The 20,680-nt window shown below is 42.2% G+C and overlaps 2 protein-coding genes across 5 annotated transcripts in view; one reads left to right on the forward strand and one right to left on the reverse strand.

Annotated features, from left to right (window-relative positions):
• Nucleotides 1-3,224, forward strand: part of map3k12 (mitogen-activated protein kinase kinase kinase 12) — a 44,891-nt gene extending 41,667 nt beyond the window's left edge. For both annotated transcript variants that reach the window (XM_066708373.1, XM_066708375.1), the window contains exon 14: nt 870-3,224. In XM_066708373.1, the coding sequence (XP_066564470.1) occupies nt 870-968 (99 nt within the window). In that variant the 3' untranslated portion in view covers nt 969-3,224. The remainder of the gene's footprint in view (nt 1-869) is intronic.
• A 466-nt stretch (nt 3,225-3,690) lies between these two features.
• Nucleotides 3,691-19,281, reverse strand: pcbp2 (poly(rC) binding protein 2). 3 transcript variants are annotated; one of them, XM_066708377.1, is made up of 13 exons: nt 19,102-19,279; nt 17,567-17,706; nt 16,557-16,580; nt 16,015-16,047; nt 15,138-15,254; nt 14,489-14,620; nt 13,903-14,031; nt 12,887-12,961; nt 11,931-11,972; nt 10,864-10,936; nt 8,855-8,910; nt 8,410-8,579; nt 3,691-4,914 (listed from the first exon to the last, which is right to left on the reverse strand). In XM_066708377.1, the coding sequence occupies exons 2-13, from the start codon at nt 17,633-17,635 to the stop codon at nt 4,878-4,880; spliced, it is 957 nt and encodes a 318-aa protein (XP_066564474.1). In that variant the 5' UTR covers nt 17,636-17,706; nt 19,102-19,279; the 3' UTR covers nt 3,691-4,877. The 3 variants fall into 3 exon arrangements, with proteins under 3 accessions (XP_066564474.1, XP_066564473.1, XP_066564475.1); XM_066708376.1 differs by having other exon boundaries at nt 13,888-14,031; XM_066708378.1 differs by lacking the exon at nt 3,691-4,914 and having other exon boundaries at nt 8,406-8,579; nt 13,888-14,031; nt 19,102-19,281.
• Nucleotides 19,282-20,680: the final 1,399 nt, after the last annotated feature.

The raw sequence follows: 20,680 nt of genomic DNA on the forward strand, positions 1-20,680 counted from the left end.
TGACCAGGCCTGTTGTCCACTACACTGAAAACAGCAGCTCTGTGCGAGTGTGCTTTATAATTACAGGGATATTTAGTTCAATCACTATCATGCTGTGGAAATAAAGTGATGTGACAAGCGATATACAAAACAATACAAACATGTTGGCTTCTGCCCTTGGGAGTTTTTTTATTTTTATGATTCCTGTGATCAGTGTGAGAAACTTTCCAATGACAGGAATGTTTAGTTGCATGAGAGAATATTGTCCTTGTGCACACATTGCTCATTATAAACCCATCACATGGCTTTTATTGCAGTTGCGTCTGGTTAGGATATTACCAACCAGGATGGACTCGTGAGAAAGTGGACACATTCAAAAGCAAGTGAATATCAGCTTTGAATTTGTTAGATAACATAAATAAATATATATATATAGGGGGTGATTTTACAAGCTTTGCCTCCCCCACCGGCCCCAATTAGCGTCGAGTAATTGCAATAGTATTAAAATACAAATCTAGAACCTTTAGAAGAGAGAGATTACAGTACTGTCCCCACTCAAAACCTCACAGCAAGATTGACAGCAAAAACCTCCAACACCTCTCAAACTGTGAATGTCTTTCAGTCAAGTTCAGAGCCATACAGTTGAATTCGCAGCTGATGTTAGGGAGATAAATCTAGTTTCACCACAGTACAGCAGGGAAGCATCTGAATATTTTCATCCCAGTGCTGGTGGGTGGGGCTTTAAGGGAGGGAATCTGATTGGACAGGAGTGTGTATCTGTGTGGATAACAACGAATAACTAAATAAATATACAGTTACAGAGTGATGACAATTCCCCAGTGCTGGTAGAGGATTACAGAGATTTTAACGCCCCGTTTCGTCCTCCACAGATCCCGTCCCACTACGACGACTCCGACTGCGACAGCGCCGAGCTGGACCACTCAGGCAGCGCGGAGGCCAGCCACCCCTCCAGCACCGTCACTTGGTGATGAGCCCGAGGACCCCTGTGCCCACCAGGCACCCTGTACATACCCCCCCCCCCACCGTGGACCACCTCACCCTCACCGGGGCCACTCCCTCTCTCACATCTCCTCACGCCCCCCCACCCAGACGAAGACCAACAACATTGTATCACAGGGAGGGTCCTTTTTACTCTGTTTCAAACTTGGTCATCTTTGTTCTTTTCTCTGAAATTGTGATCATTAACTGGGGATTTTAATTCCATAGGACAAAAGATGGGGGGGATGGGGGGCCGGAGATTCCGAGTATGTGATTTGAACACATACTGCCCCCCCATAATTTCAGGATTTCTCCTCGTATTCTTCCTTTAGGGAAGGGATTTATTGTAAGGCAGTCGTCAACTCTGTCACTTGCTTGGCTTTGTGACACAAACCGGATCTCAATGAGGGGAGAGAAAAACACAAACACAATATCCATTATGTTACATTACTTTTTCTTTTCTTTTGCAGAGCCCGAAAGAACAAACTTTGTTTACATTTTTATGTTGAAATTATTAATTAATTTATTTATGTACATTTGTACGGATGTATGATTTTCAGTTGTTTTCTTCCAAATATATTTTATATCAGGGATTGAGTTTACAGTTTTACGTTTGTCGATTTGAAGTCCTTATAAATATTTACACTGTACAAAGAGAAAGTTTAAAAAAAATTAAGGTATAATCACATATAGATTGTACGATAGATTGGTGCTGATCTTGTGACTGAAATCAGAGGCTGCAGGGTGGTTTTCAATGGTGCTGTGACTGAGAGGCCACTTGAGGGAGTGGGGGAGCCAGTGGCTTCAAAAACTAATATCAATATCGAACGATCAGAGCATTCCAATACCACCCCCTGTAAAGTGCTGCTCTGGGGCAACACTTCCACACAAACGCCACCTTATGGAAATGAATGGTGCCCAGAAAGTGCCCACTTTAGATGGTAACCAAAGACTTGATCCGAGACACTTAAAAGGGACAGCGCTCTTTGTTAAGACCTGGAGTGGATTTAAACAGTAGTGCCATGTGAAGCACTGCAAAAGCCTTTGTCCTTGTAGAGCACTTGTTAATGCAGCTTGACACCCACTCTGAAGGGTCAGATAGAGCACCCAAAAGCAATACAAAAATACAGAAAACTTAGTGTGTGTGTGTATGTGTATATATAGACAAACACGTACACATCCTTCACCCAATACAGAGTGGGGAATTTATTCAAAGCAAAGAAAACTACTAATATTGGTACAGATTCGGTATAGAATTTACCTCGCCCAAGTGACAAAACCAGTTGGATCCAGTTTTTCAAGATTTTTTTCTTTGATTGGTCCTTAAAAAATGAAAAAGCAAAGATGTCAGATTATATATCCACCGAGGTCAGTGGTACACTGCTCTGTAGTACAATCATTGATCACTAAAGATCACCCTTGGTCCTCAATCCGTTCTCCTGTGGTATGTCCACAGCCCGGCTCGGTGGCCTCCCCCTTCACAGGTGCTGGCCAGTACAGTTGAAGAACACTGCCCTCTGGTGTCCAAAAGAGGCAGCCATACCACGTTTCCAATTATACTCTGGAAGCCATACAATGTCAGCCTCGATTTAAAACAGAACAAAAATTACTTGTTAATGTTTTTTGGGTTGTTTTCCTGTTCTTTTTTTATACCGCATTATGTATTGTATCTGTGTACTATAGGAAATGTATTTAAAAGAGGAGAAAAAGAATCTTAAGAAAAAAAACAAATTAAACGGCACTCCGTTAGAACCACCATGACTGTGTAGAGGAGGAGTTTTATTTGGGGGACTGTTCTCTTGCTTTGCAGATTGTGGCTTCATTTTCTCTGAGGAGGAAGGAGCTTTGAGCTGGACAGATGCCGGTCAAGACCACGCAGTGCTGTTGCTACTTATAGATATCAAACTCTGGCATTCCTCCCACATGGGAATGACCTGGGTTGGGGGGAAAGGCACATTTGCCCATGCAGAGCAGAAAAAAAAAAAAAAGCCTTAAACCATAGGATTGTTCTTTTCATCCATGGTTGATATGGGAAGGACATTTTCCTCAAACCCTATTCTGTCTTTAAACACCCTTGCTGTAAACATCATACAAAGTTTCATTCTCTGCCCATCAGCCTACTGGTATTCATATGGTGAAAACCTGCCAATTCAGTGCATGTACTTGTTAAAATTTTAGTTGGGAAGCACTAAAATATTAACCTTTCACAGTACAGAAAAGTCTAAAGGTTGCACACAGACATTGATATAATTGACATTGACACAAATGTTGATAAACATCAAGTAACAGTGTTTGCAGTGAAGAGTCCAGCACAGCTGATGCAAGACGTGACCGCATTCCCCATGCTCTGTGGGAGTCCGCACTGCAGGTCTTTTGCACAATTTAATGAAAAATTAACTGCACCAGTTCTGTGGTCTCCGATACTCAGTCGGGGACTCCCCAAACCCCTTCAGGTTTTTTAGGGGGGGGCTCCAATGAGTGGCTCAAGATCACATTGCTTTGATAAGCGAATGATGGGGTTCACTGGAGAACTGCAGCCTTCTGGGTGTCCCACTGAAAACCAGCCTCTTTGAAATTAACCCGTTCCTGCCCTTAAGCGACAAACTGGCCTGAGCCCAGACCGGAGACCAGGGCTTCATGAGCGCCGCCTGCATTTCATGTTCAAAAGTGTTACAGGTCTGATGGAAAGCATTTCAGGAGGCATTGTACTGGTTTGTTTCAACATTTTTCAGCTTTTAATTCTGTGTAATTCAGAGTTTTAACAGTAGCGGGGGGTGGGGGGTGCCCCCGGGTCAACAAGGTTTTGAAACGAGCAAAGGGGGTTAAATTTTAGAAAATAAAAAGGTGATTTTAGGTAAAGAACTTCAAGATACCAGTGATAATCCTTGGACTAACTCATGTTGCCACAATACAGTGTGGGCTGGACACCATACAAAAAAGAAAAGAAAAAAAGCCTGTCATATGATCAGCCTAAATCAATAACAAAATGCAGGGGGGGGGGGGGGGGGGGAATACAAAAATAAAATAAAAAATACCCTAAAAGGTTTTCCACATAGACTGGACTAGAGTTTGATGGTATCTTCCATCAGAGGGACTACCCTTTCATGACTGCTGGACCTCTTCGTTCTTCCCCAAAGACTGCACACAGTGGTAATGGGAAGTAGGAATGCTGCAACTAAAGACAGTAATCGCAAAAGGTACTGATCAGCCTATGTATCCATTAAATGTCATCTCTGCTGCAAACGGTCTATGGTTGCTAGAATCTGGCCTGCACCGACATGCTCCCAATGCCAACATGCATCAGGCCTCACGGTTGCCCTTTCACAACCACACCGGCACCGCACGGGTTTCCTAAGAGACACACGAGGACGGCCAACTTCAAGGACAAGCCTGGGTTTATTTCCTTTTAAAGAGTAAAAAATAGAATTTTAAAACAAAAATAAACCCAAAAAAATGCGGAGATAATAAATCAGTCCATCTATTCTTTTTTAATTTTTTTGTATTTTTTTTTTATTTCTTTTTTTTTTGTCGTTTTTTTTCTTAGAAAAATCTGACATTACAGAACTAAACTTAAGCCTATTCAGATTTTTCACTTCTACACTTTCTGATGGTATAACAAACAAAAAATGAAAGGGGAAAGGGAAGGAAAAAAAAAAACTCTTCATTTTTGGAGAAAAAAAAAAACAAAAAAACATTAAAACCACTGACCAGTTTGCAAAGGGGATTAAAAACAAAAATCTTAAGGGAAGGTCAAACCAAAAATGCTGATGGGTTTTCATAGGTGGGCAAGAGATGAACAAAAAAATAAAAATATCAGGTACAGTGAATTGTGACGTTAAATATTTAGATGCATCTCATAGGTAAAAAGTAGGAGTTAGTGTGGAGATTGTGTCTACATGTCAGTTGGCTGCCAGTCCGGATGCTTCCGAAGAGAGCCTAGGAGACATTGAAGAGAAGAGAGGGAGGGGGGAAAAAGCAGTTTCCATTTAATATATTGGCATAATGCAACACCATCTCAAACAACCCATCCCCATCTGCTGCCTGACAATTAAACTGACCATTACAAACTATTTTAACAACGCATAAGGGGTTTCACCATCCCCTAGGACTACCTTATGAGTCACCACAAAGGATTGTGTTCTGAAAAACCAGGGTAAATCTCTAGGCAAGTCCCCCAAACTTGAAACCGGCACTTGACAGTGACTAATGCAGTTTGTGGAATGCAAAACATTACAACCAACAGAAAAAAGAATCACAGCAAACAGTTTAAGTATTAGAGCTGTGCATCACTTCAGCATGCTATAGTATATAACAAAAACTATTTCCTACTTATGGGGAATGAAAAGGCCAAAGCTTATGCAGGGGGAAATTCATTCTACAGGGAGTTTTCAAAACTAACACACAAACTGTAGATGCATTAAATATTCATGTATTCTTACTGCAATGCATTTACATAGAAAACCTCTTCCAATGCAAAAAGACTTAGCTGCATAATACCCCCCAAAAACCCACTGAATGGTGCCCAAAGCTCACCACCACAGAAAAACGAGATTGAAAGGTAATAACACCCACACAGGTGAAAGGCCCAGTTTGAGGACTGGTAGAGCTCACGTATAAGCTTGTTCTAGACACTAAGGAGGACATTGCAAACGGCACTGCATCAAACCCAGGACAAACCAGATCTCATGAAGACATGAGGATGACTTGCAGGGTTAACCAACTGGTCAGAAAAACCCAAATCCACTGACAAATCTATAGATATTTTAAATAACCCCTTTGTTCGCTGTGTGTACAATGGTGTACACCACTAAACAGGCACCTGCAGGGGATATGAATGAATTTGAAAGTGTGCACACGTGTTTGTGGGTGTGCGTGCAGCTACTAAAATTGCACTCATGTTCAGTTTCACTATACTGGCTGCTTCTCAGATTTCAGTGCCGAGACGGGCACTACAGGGAGATGCCCACAGAGGCCGTAAGCCATGCACTCACTAGCTTAAAGATTTGGAATACATTAATGTAGCATATCGGAGACTAGGGCATGATTCTTAAGGCTTCCATATGTCATAAAGAGAAACCTTACTCCCAAAAGGAGTGTTAGAGAAGGGGCCATTTTTGCAAGTTGAAATGTAAATTGGGATTTCAGTGATTTCAGGTGTTTAGTTTTTTTTTTTAATCTGCAATAAGGCTTTTTCCTTGTATTGATATGTGGGAAATGTTTGTTTGTATAAGTTGTATAATATATTGTATCCCCTTTGCAGCTGTACTAGGGGAACTCCGGCTTTAAGGCCATGCTTTCACACTGATTAACCGATTTCTTTGGCACTGCAGGGTGGAGTGAGCTCCGCAGAATGACTGCTTTGCCAGGAGAGATTTACCCCAACTGCTGGAAAACCACGAAGGGCTAAAATCCCATTTATAAATTATAATACACTTCAAATAAAGAAATACCCCCCTCCCCCCACCACACAGTAAGATTCAGTCAAATGTTTATTGAGACCAATATCCAGACAAACATCCAGCCCTGAAGTCCATGGTACATAAATGCAGATGAGCTACTCCTCACTCCACAGGCGTTACGTGCTTGATAATTAGCAAGGCCATTCCGCAGCAAGATTCAGGCACTGGCTGTTGCCACTTGCAACCAAATTTGTAAAAAATAAAAGCCTTCTTCGTCCAGCATTATATTTCATTGCGGAGATGAGCATGGTCAATTAAATGTCCGAACACCAAATTCAATAAATATAATTTAAAAAATGTAGATGGTTAGTCAGTTAAAAAAACGTGAGGTGGGGGAACATGGGTGAAAAAAGTTAAATGAAAAAACTGGGATGCAGTTCAATACAGGAGACTGAAGCCATAAGCAGAGTGGATCCAATACAGGGTGAATAGGGACCAGAGGTTGTTTTTAACAGAATGGGCCTTAATACGGAGACAGCCTTCTTTTCTTGGACTTGGAGGCCAGATCGGAAGAGCTCAGTTTGTTAGTGGCACAGGGGACAGACGTGCCCGCATTTTCAGGTGGCACAGTGGCGGCGGTGGGCGCCGCTGGGCCCTTGGCGGGCGTGCTAACAACATTGAGGGCCAGCAGAGGAACAGGTTTCATGCCAAGCAGACTGGAGACACAGACTGGGGAGCTGGGGAGCAGGGAGTCAGAGGAGGAGGAGGCTGAGGAGGGGGGGCCCGGAGCCAGCAGGGAGGAGAGGGTGATGGAGGCTGGGGAAGACACCACAGAGAAGGAGGAAGAGGAGGAGGAGGTAGCAGTAGTAGTAGGAGGAGGAGAAGGAGTGGTAGAAGTAGTAGTAGTAGAGGGGGGGCAGGGCTGACAGAGGCTCATGCTGAGGTGCGGCTCAGGGATCGAGGAAGGTTTAGCAGACTCTACACTGAAACAGAAAGAGAAGAGGAAAGAGGCACAGACAGGGCTGGGTTACTGGGTATGGAGAGGGGAGAGGGGACAGGGGAAGGGGAGGAAAAAAAAAAAAAAAAAAAAAAAAAAAAAATCACAGTGGGGACTGTTTAATGGACGCACACACAACAGGGTGAAATGCAGACCACAATGCAACAGGCTTTACTGGCAGAATATAGGACATCTTCCTTAAGCATTATTAGAGGAATATAATAGTTTTATAGGAATCTATGGATTAAGATCTATTAAAAAAAAAAAAAAATCCTGACTGGATGCTTTTTCTGTACTTTTCGTCCTGCAACGTGGGTTAAAACGGCACATTTCTGAATTCTAAATAAATTCTGCCAATAAAGCTGGAATTAGGAGGACACAGTACAACATTCAAAGGTTATTAAGGGCTGGCATAAGATTAGCCCCCTACAAACATCAACCGTCACAGCCCTTCAACAGCAGTAACCAGCTGGCAACAGCCAAAACCACGGAGGGGGAAATGGCAATGGATGACAGCCAATAAGAACGGCTAATGTTGCAATGCCAAGAATACAAAAAAAAAAAAAAAAAAAACTTTCAAGAACAACTTTTGTAGGAGTGAGAAGCTGAACATCTCTTGCATGAGTCAAACTGATTTGGACCAAGTGTTTTCAACTGCCTTCGCTGTATGTGGTTTCTCTTTGCCAGGGAGGGTTTGTGAACATTTTGTGGTCCATTAGCCACACTGTACAAGACTGAGTCTTTGGAAGCACAGGCTAAGAGAAATATCAGGAGCACAAAATATATATTTAAATCTCTAACTGGAAAGGAATGGATGAACGTATTGCAGCTGAAATACATTTTACAGTTTGCAATAAAGAGCCCACACCCTGTAGCATCTCTTTTTGTTCATATTGTACACCATAACATTTCTACTTGGGGGGCAGAACATTGTTTTTGGGGGGGGAAAACCTATGACTTCAGGGAATAAAGACCCTGTAGCCCGAGCTGAGGGTCCCTGCTGCTGGTGCACAGTGCCCACTGCAGACCTCTTACCTGGCATTGATGAGGTACTCTGCCAGGCTGATGCTGGCCGGGGAGCCTGTGATGGTGACCTGGCGATCGGAGGAGCCCTCCACGGGGTTGGCTATTTTGATTTGTGCGCCGGACATCTGGCGTATCTCGTTGATCTTGGCGCCTTGGCGACCAATGATGCATCCAATTAGCTGCAGGAGGCAGGAAAGGTTTAGAACAAAGTACACTTTCCCTGCATTTGAGAGCATGTATTCTGTCGGTAGCAGATAACCCTGCACTGGCAGATACACATTTAAATTGCTATAGATGTATCTTTAGGCCACCATGCTCAGTACACCCTCAAGTATTTCTTTAAAGGTCCATCTATAAACACCAACACTAAATCTCAGACCTCATTTATCCTAAACAAAACAAATTCATTGTCAAAGTGTGAAGAGCTCAGAGAGACAAGGAATGGGATACTTACGTCATTTGGAATGGTGAGCTCATGAGAGCTGGTTTGGGCCGAGGCATCCATCCCTGCTGAGATACGCAAAAGGTGCAAAAATTAGCGATTTGGGCCAGCACTTGAGATACTGGAAAACCCCTATCCGGATCAGTAACGCACAGAACACAGTAATAGCCAAGCATAAATGGGCAAGCCTGGTGATAATGTCTTCAAAGAAAAAGTAAAAATATTCAAAATAACAGTCATGGACACTTGCAAAACTGATGTCACACCCCTCTTTGAGAGAGGTGGAAACAAACCCCTTTGGGGTCGAAAGCCTACTGTTCACCCTCTGAGAGATGAGGACCTTCTCCATGCCGAGACTTTACTAATTTCCTGTAAAACGGAATACACCACCCCCCGCCCCGTGTGAATATGACCAGAAAAGCCACAGTGCTCACCACATCAGCCTCCTGTAAAAATTGAGTGTATACAATTTAGAATACAAACTCTCAGAACTAGAAGCAGAGTTTTCAATTTGGTATTTCACAAAACTCTGTAGTCATGTACATAACACTAACTGCATAGCAATAACTAGTGTTTGGCATTACTCAGGGTTATCAAGACACAATTACACTCCAGGAAACATATTGTCCAATTTCTCTCAATGACCAGAGCACAAAAATCAAGCAGGCTCAGGACCCATTTCAATACTGGAGGGGTCTAATGGTTCCCTGGATTTATCCACTCAGTCGATTGAGGACAATATACAGTTAGTTCCATAAATATTTGGACAGTGACAATTTATCATTTTGGCTCTGTATGCCACCACAGTGGATTTGAAAGGAAACAATACTTGGTTGCAAATCCTTCGCAGTCAATGACTGTTGGAAGTCTGGAACCCATAGACATCACCAGATGCTGGGTTTATTCCCTGGTGATGCTCTGCCAGGCCTGTACTGCAGCTGTCTTTAGTTACTGCTTGTTCTGGGGGTGTCCAATGAGTTTTGAAGCATTTGGTTGAATCTGAGCAGATAACATAGCCCTAAACATTTCAGAATTCATCCTGCTGCTTTTGTCAGCAGTCACATCAAATACAAGGAAGCCAGTTCCCTTGGCAGCCATACATGCCCATGCCATAACACTTCCTCCACCATGCTTCACAGATGAGGTGGTATGCTTCGGATCATGAGCAGTTCCTTTCCTTCTCCATACTTTTCTCTTCCCATCATTCTGGTACAAATTGATCTTTGTCTCATCTATCCATAGGATGTTGTTACAGAACTGGACAGGGTTCTTTAGATGATTTCTGACACTCTAATCTGGTCTTCCTGTTTCCATCTTGTGAAAAACCCTCCATTTACTCTGGTGAAGTCCTCTTGATTGTTGACTTTGATACAGATACACCTACCTCCTGGAGGGTGTTACTGATCTGGTCAATTGCTGTGAAGGTGTTTTTCTTCAGTCATCCTCCACCACAGTTGTTTTCTGTGGTCTTCTGGGCCTTTTTGGTGTTCCCGAGCTCACCAGTGCACTCTTTAAGAATGTACCAAATAGTTGATTTGGCCACACCTAATGTTTTTGCCATTTCTAAGGCAAATCTGAAAGCAGAACACCCCAAAAACAAGCAGGAACTAAAGACAGCTGCAGTACAGGCCTGGCAGAGCATCACCAGGGAAGAAACCCAGCATCTGGTGATGTCTATGGGTTCCAGACTTCAAGCAGTCATTGACTGCAAAGGATTTGCAACCAAGTATTGAAACTCACAATTTCATTCATGATTATGTTAGTTTGTCCAAATACTTTTGAGCCCCTAAAATTGGGGGACCACATGTACAAATGGGTGTAATTCCTACACCATTCACCCAGATTGGATGCAACTACCCTCAAATTAAAAAGATGAGTCTACACTTAAAGCACATCTTGATTCCTCTCAAATCCATCGTGGTGGCATAGAGCCAAAATGATGAAAATTGTGTCACTGTCCAAATATTTATGGAACTAACTGTACAAGGTAATAACAGATGGAGCCTCTAACTGTTACTCACCAGTGAAGCCACTGTTGCTGGGAGCCAGGGGGAAGGGGCTCTGCTGCATTGCCAGCTGGTGCAGTTTAGTGAGCTGTTGGGGACAGGCGAATCAGCTGGTCAGTATGAGGGGACGGGACCTTAAGCTCACTTCCACAGCATTACCAGGCATGCATCAGATCTCTAGCTGCGTAACTGCCACTACCAGCTTTGTGATGGAAAAATCTGATCAACTGTGCAAGACACTTTATACCAATTGGAGGAGATCAGATTTCCTGCACCCCCACCCAACCGTTTAGCTTGTCCAGGTGATCCCATTTAAAAAAACTCTAGTTCACAAGAAGTCAAATCTTGTAAGTCGAAGCAATTCAACACCAACCCTCTTTATCATGTAAACACAGTAACATCCAGATAGTGAGATCAGACATATCAGAATCTCAGAACAGCCCGCATTCCCGCAAATATTACCCCCTGTGCTAGAAAAGTACGGAGAGCAGATGAACTGGCATTCTGTCAAGGGACAAACATTCCCAGTGTTGCCAACAAAACCATCTGAAGGTCTTTGTCTTGGCACTGCTTCCCCACAAATCGGCCGCAGCATTTACAATTGTACACAAACTGCCACAGATCGACAGTGCAGCCCCTCTCGGTTCTGACAACGGCTTTGATTTGCAAAAGCCACATTGTATAACAATCAGTCGTAACACACGTCCGTTTCGCATGAACCCCTCCCATCCCCATTTACCCTCATCCAAGGCCTGCTACCTCCTACTGCTCTAAGGCATAAGTATAACATTTAAATTCAAAAGGAATCACTAAAAATGGAAGTAAACTAAACATTTTTACAAGGAAGACTAAAAAGGCTACTTGAGAGGGGCTGTAGGCAGACCGATGTTACAATCTATTTATTATAGATACAATTTCACTGTTACATTAAACTACTAAAATTAATATAATATATATATATATATATATATATATATATATATATATATATATATATATATATATATATATTTTAACCAAATGAGGGTGGCCTTTATCACACTCAAGTCCTTAAAGGAAAGGAAAAGGAGACTTGGACTTACATCTGGCTGGGCAATGGCATGCTGTCCTTGAACAGAATAAGCCTGTAAAGAAGAAAGAAAACGTTCAGGAGAGTGGGTCAGCACATGCCAGGCCGGCCCCAGGAGCTAACAGGCCCTTGAAGTTTGACCTGTGCCAATTCCCACATGTAGTGCAACCCCTGCCCCCTCCGTTATTATATTTCTTCTTTCTAGACAATGCATATATTCAGGTCAGTTTCATGTATGGCAGTATAATAAAGGAACAACAGAAGGGGTCTCTGAATAACCCCAGATTCAAGGCAAAAGGGTGGTACATTGAGAAGCTACAGGGATTTACAGAAAACAAAAGAATGATGGTTGTCCAGTTCAGTCTTCATTTACAGGATATCACTGGGATAAACTGTAGTTCAATACTGGATTCTGGGACTGATTAACTAGTGTAGGATTTATTGTATTTGTCCTTTTCCTTATGCAAAGCAGGAGAAAGTTTCTAAATGGGCAATGATGAAAGAGGAAGGACAAACAATGGGGGGGGACAAACAATGTTAAAGAGCTGCAGATCCAGCACAGTCCTAAACTGAACAAACTGTCCTGAACTTCCAAAACATGGACAGGGCAGATTTAGAAGAAAAAAAAAAAGCTGCTCTCACCTAGCCTAGCTCTCCAGCTCTATGTACTACAAATGACAAGTGGACACACACCAACACAGCGACAAGGGGGGGGATAAAACAATGTAGCTTTGTTGGTCATTGAAAGGCAGCACCTTAAATTAAGCCTAGGATGTCCAATAAAACTGATAAACCACAGAACAGGGGAGTGACGTTAAGTGCCAATCAGGATGTAGGTCTTACGGACTTTACTCCAAGGAGTGGTATCATTAACTACTTCCTCTTAAAACAGATGTAAGTTGCAATAACACGACATGATGCTGCTACTGAGCTACAGGTGCTTGGGGGGAGAAACCAGGAGATGGTTACCTGTCCACCAGCAAAGATGACCGGAGAGCCGGATGGCTTGGGTCTGTAAGGGATGGTCACACCCTTTGGAGGAGACTGCGAAAGAACAGAGAGAGAGATGCACGTAAGGAAGCTGCCAGCAGGGGCAGCTCTTTCCTGCACATGATTAGCCCCTTCCCCAAAACCCACAATTCAGTGGAGCATTTCAGATGCTTATAGGTGAGGTAGTGGCACAGGGTCCTAAACTGGTGTGTGGGTCAATGTGGATGCAGATAGTGGCTCTGTAATTGACATGTGTGAATGAATGGTGATCTCACAAGTTTCCGTTCTTCAGAAGCCAGCCTGTTTAATGTCTAAAATCTCTTAAGATGTTTTCACAGCAGCCAAAATGCCAAGGATCCCCCTGGACAGCATCACATTGATGCATCAGGTGTAATCCCCTGATCCTCAACCAGCAGGAGTCTGAATCGGATCCAAAAGGGGGATTCCCCAGGTAGGATAGAAAGCTAAACCCCAATCCAGTGTTTCCTAATGCCAGCAGGCAAAAGCTTAACTGGACACCCAGGCATTGGGAAGCATGATACCAGAACCCGCATGCTCGCTTGCCTGATCTGGCTCATTAGCGAAAACTTAGAGACTAAAGCCTGAGATAGGAATTAGAGTAATGGCTACTTCAGCAGTAACACACGCGTTTCTACTGGATCAATATTGGACAGTTCATATGGTGGCTGGCCACCTGGTCTTCATTAATCTAAACAGTAGCACTTGGTAGGAGAGACTGTTCCCCCTTTCAATATCTCCAACACACCATACTAACATCTGTACACAGCTGGCAATGGCAGGATGTTACAAAACCAAATGTAATTCCTGGTCACAGTTGTGAAGTTAAATAAAATAAAAAAAAACTTAAGTGTTTAATTGAAAAATGACATTAAATTTTAAATGTAAGAGAAACAGCCGACAGGGGAATGTGGTTGTGGAGCACAAACGCACACCTCTGTGGCTTCAGCCGATTATATTACCTGGCCAGGCCTCACCTCGAGCATGACAACGCAGATCTGCTTCACACACTCGATGATGGACTGGGGGGTTCCCGCAATGGTGATGGCACGCTCCGTGGAGTTGGGCAGCATGTCGCCAGCCACCTGGACCTGGGCACCCGTGGACTTCAGGGAACAAGCACAAAAGCCTCAGTTAGCTTGGCACAGCAAGCCCTGGAAGATGGTCCAGACCCACTGCCAAACCTATTCATTTAGGTTTGCAGGGGTTTCAAAGTCAAATATAAATTATCTGAAGGTAACGCAGCTCTAGAAGATAAACCCACAAATCTGAGAAGCCGTTACAAATCAAAATAGGTGTAAAAACTGCTTTTCAACACAGGAAAAATAAAAATTAGTTTGGGGGTTTTCAGAACACAAGTCAAACTTAAGCTCTCCCAAAGACATTCCTTTAATATTAAAATCCCTAGAACACCTAGGATCTGAGGGTGGGGAGGGCAGAATGGACAATAAGGCTTCCTGTATTCGAGTCTCAAGGCACCCCCCCCTCCCCACCCCTCCCCACCCCTCCCCACCCCAAACGTGCTGCCTAAGCCCCACCCCCGCCACTGGACCATCCCCTCACCTCTCTGATCTCTTTGATCTTGCAGCCGCCCTTGCCAATGAGGGAGCCACACTGGCTGGCTGGCACCACGATGCGCAGAGTCACAGGAGGCTTGCTGGTGGCCGTGCTGTTTGTCATGGAGCTGCTGATATCCTGCAGAGATGGGGGAAGGGTGGGAGAGGAAAAGAAAGAGGGGAGAGTGAGGGCACATCCTGTTAACAAAGAAATTCTACCTAGTGTGCTTTCGCACCTAAAAGAGCACAGTTCCAATTCCTGTGAGTGATCGTATTAAAACCCAGCGTTTACCGCTACTAACAAACAGTGAAAGATAAGCCCTTATCCACATGGTGGTGGCTGTGTGTACAGTTAACTCTACAGAGAGCAATGACTCAGTGTATCCTGCTGCTCAGTGACATCTTGCTACTAAAAAGCTCTGGTTCTGACCAGCTTTTAATTAACCGTTTGTATCAGCACTATGAGGACAGCAACAAGGTCCTCAATCTCTACCATCTTGGAAGTGTTAAAATAAAACAAAGGTCGTTGTGGAATTAACATTTAATGCCAAATCTTGGGAATCGACTCCCACTTTGGCCAAAACAAGCATTTGAGATCACTGAGTGGTTTGATTTGGGATGAAAGATCAGTGAACAGTCACAGGAGGAGGGTGTACCTCTTCTAGCTTCTCAATGATCATGGAGAAGGCTTTGAAAATGGCAGTCGTGGGTCCAGCTAAGGTGATGATCCTCTCGGGACAGTTGCCTTCAGAGATGTTGATGCGTGCACCACTCTAAAAAGAGGAGCGCGAAAGAGGACATCTTGTTTAAAAGCTAGTATTCCCCTCCCTTCCACAGAAGATATGCAGCATAGTTCAAGCCAAGAGCAGAGTAGTGGAGTAGAGATTGCACGCGAGTACACCTCTGGCAAGAATTTGCATGATGCAAAAAGCACAAAGAAAGCAGTCTAACAAGTTTTCGATGTAATGCACTGGGCGGTTATTCTAGACGCAGTAACTTAAGACCCAACGATCATGTCAATTCAACTTCAATGAATTACAGAGGACACTGACAAAAGGCACGTACATTGTCTAGATTTTAGCACAGTCGCTTAAAAGAAAAGTAAATTGTAGCTTGGGACATTGCTCATTTTGTTACAGGGTTATCAAGTTTCTGCTGTGAAATTTCTTTTAGTGATAATGTTAGGTGCTGTGCATTTTTTTTGCTGTGAAGTACTGACCCATGCATGGCTTGACTTAAAATACACTGCAAATGAGAGGAATTTCTGCTGAAAAAGTAAAAATTCTAAAGCAACCCAAAATGAGGCTAGCTACTAAAAGTCACAATACTAGTAAAACCAATTTGGCATGATTCTAGAAAACCGTGCCCATAGTAGTTACATTCTTATAACAGGAAGGGATAGGGAGGAAAAAAGCAGACGAGGGTGGGCCAGTTGTACTCGTACACTTTATTTCATCACATGCTGAGCACTGCTCCAATTCAGCCTGCTATTCTTTAGACAAAACAAAGCAATGGATTTGCAAACATGCTTACCTCTTCTCGCATCTTCTTCACAGATTCTCCTTTCTATATGGGAGGGAAAGGGGGGGGGGGAAATAAGTGATTTCTCTGCATAAAAATTCACACTGCACTGATTTAATCTGACTAGGATGTGGAATTAACTAGTAAGAAACATGCATTTTTAAGGTTCAATATTTAAAATTTCAAGACCCATATAAAATACAAAATTCAGACAATTACACCCCTTTAAAAACTGCCCCAAATCTCAGCATCACAATCAGCACATGGTATTTTACTTGCCATACTATGAACCCCAGGTGGAAACCACATGGGCTAAGTGCCAGTTGTGAAACTCAATTTTAACCTATTCCTGCAGCTGCTCAGAAGCTGCTGATTCTGAAATTTCCCATTAGTGTAATTATACAAATAAAACAAGAATGCACTTTCCACTAGGAAAATCAGGGGTGAGTTTCTTACATGAAGACTGGCATGCCTTTACATTCATTATAATACATTTTGCTATTACAGAAACAGGCAAAGACAGAAAATGCCAAAGGAAATGAGCCAACACTGACCTTGCCAATAATGCTTCCAACTTCCTAAAAATAAAAATAAAAGCATGTTTAAACATTTCTGCAAACCAGACCAGCGCTCATTCCTTATTAGAATCTAAGATTTTAAAAAAGATGCAATGATTATCACAGGCTGAGATTTATATTATATAGGCTAGTGTTTCAAACCTGAAATTAAAATCAGTGATGTGCCTTAATACATTGCCAATACATTTAATTTTACATATTTAAATACATAAAATCAAAAATAAGTTCTATAGTTAGAAAGCCACTTAGGCCTGATAGTAAACAGATGCAGTACACTTCCAGTAGGGTAAGTTCCCATAGGCTGTTAGTTAAGTCATAACTGTAGTTATTTTTATAGTTTGATATAATCTACAAGCCAAAATGTATTTATTGAAGTGGCATGGTGCTGGATTCTTTATAAAAACAAGTTACATAAGCATCACACATTGATTTCCTATCCTAAAGTACCACATGCTAGCCCCAGTTGCAATGTATTGACCTGTAAATGGGGAAAACATGCATACTGAACTCTGAATACTTGAGTATTTCTCAACATTTATCTACCTGCCTTTAAATCATAAGGCAAATTCTGTTAATTTAGGAGATTGCCATCACATAGTCAAGTTGGGGTTACATCTCCAAATGCCAAATGAGCATTAGGATGCCCAGAATAAGATGCATCAAGTTCAAGCCCCGACAGTGTAATAGGGGGCTGTTTAAAAGCAAGACATTTCTGCATGTCTTGCCATTTAAAGTGTGCCATTCCCTGGATAACCCATGAGAAAAAGAACTCCAGTAATCCATCAAATAGGCAAAAGTTACAAATATATCATATATAAACCCTACTTTGCAACATACTAAAATACTAGAATCACTTGGTTGTAGATTACATTTCCAACGGGTGATCAACATTAAAACCCAGCCTATACCATCTTCCTGTGCAAAAAAGGTCAGCAGGCCAAACTCACTGGATGCAGGGGGTGAACAAATACGAAAAACGATGTTACCTTGCCATGCATGAGCAGTCTGATGGTGAGGGTGACATTGAGTCCTCCTTCAATTACACCGGAGTCCATGTTGAAGTAGTGACAGGGATAGGGTCAGGCTGGTCAAGAAGAACTGGTGTCTTTGGTCACAAGAATGGAATCTGGCAGAGTGGACAGGGATGAGGGTGAGACACCAACAGAGGTGCGGGACCGGGCCTGGGAACAAGGCTGCACGCTGCGGGTCACACTGTGCACACTCATCGGGCTCCCAAAAGACACGCCTTCCCCGAGACAAACATGGTACAAATGAAGTCTGTTTATAGAAATGCATTCAAATTATACCCTTTCAAAGACGAGATATGAATGTAGTTGTCATATTCCTCATTGATATTAAAATGAAGGGTATGTGCGTGGTTGGATTTTCAGTCTTTTTACTTAAATTCAAATCAATAACGTGCGTCTATATAATTGTATACAGTATTTTCGCGTATCCGCCCCCTGCAATTAATCGGTTGTCTCCGTTAATACCCAACACGTTTCTTAAATTGAAGGGACAACGTCACTTCCTTTAATAGTAACTGGTCACAGAATCCCGGCAGAAAAAATATAAACTGGTTTCTTGAATGGGATTTGCGATAGATGTGCATACATATGGGAACAGGAAAGTAGTTCAACTCGTCCCCGGCATTATTGAAATACTTATGTTCAACAAAGGGTACTTTTTGAAGCCTGCTTCGCGTCAAGAGCAGTTCACACACGCATTACTTTACAGCGTTGTAAAGTAAAACTACGTATGGTGGCGTGTTGTAGATTGGAGGACTACACCTCGCTGGCACCTATCTAGGGGCTCCGTCCAGCTCTATTGTAAGATACACAATAGGAGTACGTATGCAATATTGGAGTTTAAAAATATTTCGAAGGAAATAAGTTAAAATCCAAAGAAGAAGTTACATTTCCTAAACAAAACGGCAACCAGAAGAAACCCGGGCCCAGGGTGATGCATCTGAAGATGTCAGATTTCGTCCTCTACGACAGCAACAAACGCGCAACTGCAACCCAAGACAACGTGGAAACGTTTCGTCTGGAAGTGCACCGAGTTTACTACGCCATTTCGCACAACCAAATGAATTAAAAACTCGCCAAACGAAACGATCGGCCCTACTAGTCTACTTTCTGCTCTCAATAAGCCATTAAAACGTTAAAAAGCACAGTAGTAGTAGGAAAGGACCGGAATCATTAAACCGGACACTGTTTACGACTGCCCGACAGTCCACCCCAACCCCCCACTACGCAAAACTATATAAATAAATACCCGTGGAAGTGGAAACACGATGCAATACTATACCGAAGTCATCCAAAGTAGGATAACAAGATGGAAAACGACACACGGGCCGGTTACTGCCAATGCATTTCATTTTAAACGCCAGGCTTGCATAATCCGCATTGTGCTGCGTGCTCCTGCGGCCTACTCCTCCACATGAAGCCTGGACTCCTACCCGTGGCGCGCTGCTCCTCTCGGAAACGTGTATTTGTGCGGAATAAAAATGTTTTCTTACCTGTTTCGTGCCTTGAAAGGTGTTCAGGGGGGAGGGTAGGGTTTGAAGGGTAGAAGGGGAGAGGTTCGGGTGGGTAAAAAACCCAGGGGGAGAGTTTAAAAAGGAGCCGGGGAGAAGGGAAGAGAGACAGTGAGAGATGGAGCTCCTCTCGAACACAAAGACAACAACACCGTCGCCTTTCAACTTTCACCTTTGAACCGACCCTCCCCCCTTCCCTGTGCGTATTTCTAATAACGCGTAAAGGGGTTAAATAAAACCGGGAAAACGTCAGCATGTGGAAATGGCAATATTGACAACAGTGAACATAACAATAATGATTTGTTAATGTAACTTTAACATTTGGTCCAGTGGAAATTTACTAGGAAGCAGTGCCGTTCGACCCCAGTCAGAAAGACATACGTCATCATGGCTTATTTCAGCGCTTGAAACGCTCTATACGCTGTATATTTACAATAATAATAATATAATTGATTCTTGATACGCGACGAAATAAAATACGTTGTTACTATAAAATTATATTGCATAGCCTTACTTAATAGTATTAATAATACAATGTATGTTTGATACGGGACGAAATATAATAGTTTGTTATAATATCACATTGTATGACCTTACGTATTTCGTTTAGTGATAATGTTTATTTAAATATTAATCTTTATTTGTTTATATTTTCAATGTAAATTAAAGAAGCTGCTGCTGGCAAATATAGAAATCCGCACTTGTAATGAATAAAATCACTGCGTGGTAAGTATGCTATAAGTATAATTTAAAACAAGGGAGACATCATTTGCAAAACAAAACGCAGTTGTGATTTGCATATAACTCAGATTATTATATTATTATATAGATTATTGCAAGACAATCTCCGCCGCATTGTAGTGACGTGCACATTTCTATTATGTTTTCCATTTAAATATTTTCTTACATATACACCTACATGAAAATGACCATAGTTAATCTGTCAGAATCTGTTAAAATATGTGTACACGTAAAACACGCACATAAAGTAAAACTTTACTTAAAAAAAGTAACTCCAATTTGTATGAATAGTAGCCGCTGCTTTTCTTTGCAACTGCATTTGAAGCACAGATGCTGATCTAGATATAATGCAGCAAGTGCTACAGTGCAATTTAAAATGTATTTATTTTGCAGCCTGAAAAACATGCGACAGGTAACGGATTCATATTTTATTTACTCGATATGAAGGAAGCAAACGGCAATATTGTTTAGAACATAAATAATGCAGATGGAACGGGCATTGTCAGCAAGAAGAAAACGTGTAGATGTGAGGTGGTCTGTAATAATTACGTTTTAAAATCCTTATGCAAATGAAGTACAAGCAAGTCCAACAGTCTATATAATTATAATGTTACTTTATATCTATAAATAGAGAAATAAAGCTCGTTTTTGTTTTCGTCTGGTTGGGTCCACCGCTAATTCAGATTATTCTGCATGGCAGGACGATCTTCCCCTTACTGTTGTGCATTGCAGAAGTTTTCAATTCTTTTTTTATTATTATTGTTTTAAATAGACTGTATGTTGGCAGGATATGGTTGGTAGAAAAAAAAGAGAGAGAAAA

This window comes from Amia ocellicauda, chromosome 7 (genome assembly GCF_036373705.1).
Source record: "Amia ocellicauda isolate fAmiCal2 chromosome 7, fAmiCal2.hap1, whole genome shotgun sequence".
Lineage (NCBI taxonomy): Eukaryota > Metazoa > Chordata > Actinopteri > Amiiformes > Amiidae > Amia > Amia ocellicauda.

Bases quoted from the DNA above. Each gene is read 5' to 3' on its own strand.
- pcbp2 (XM_066708376.1), bottom strand. From the start codon at position 17,635: ATGGACTCCGGTGTAATTGAAGGAGGACTCAATGTCACCCTCACCATC. The intron at 16,048-16,556 runs GTCAGTGTTGGC...CCTCCCATATAG, and splicing joins TTGGAAGCATTATTGGCAAG to AAAGGAGAATCTGTGAAGAA. The intron at 8,580-8,854 runs GTAAGTATCCCA...TGCCTCCTGCAG, and splicing joins AGCTCACCATTCCAAATGAC to CTAATTGGATGCATCATTGG.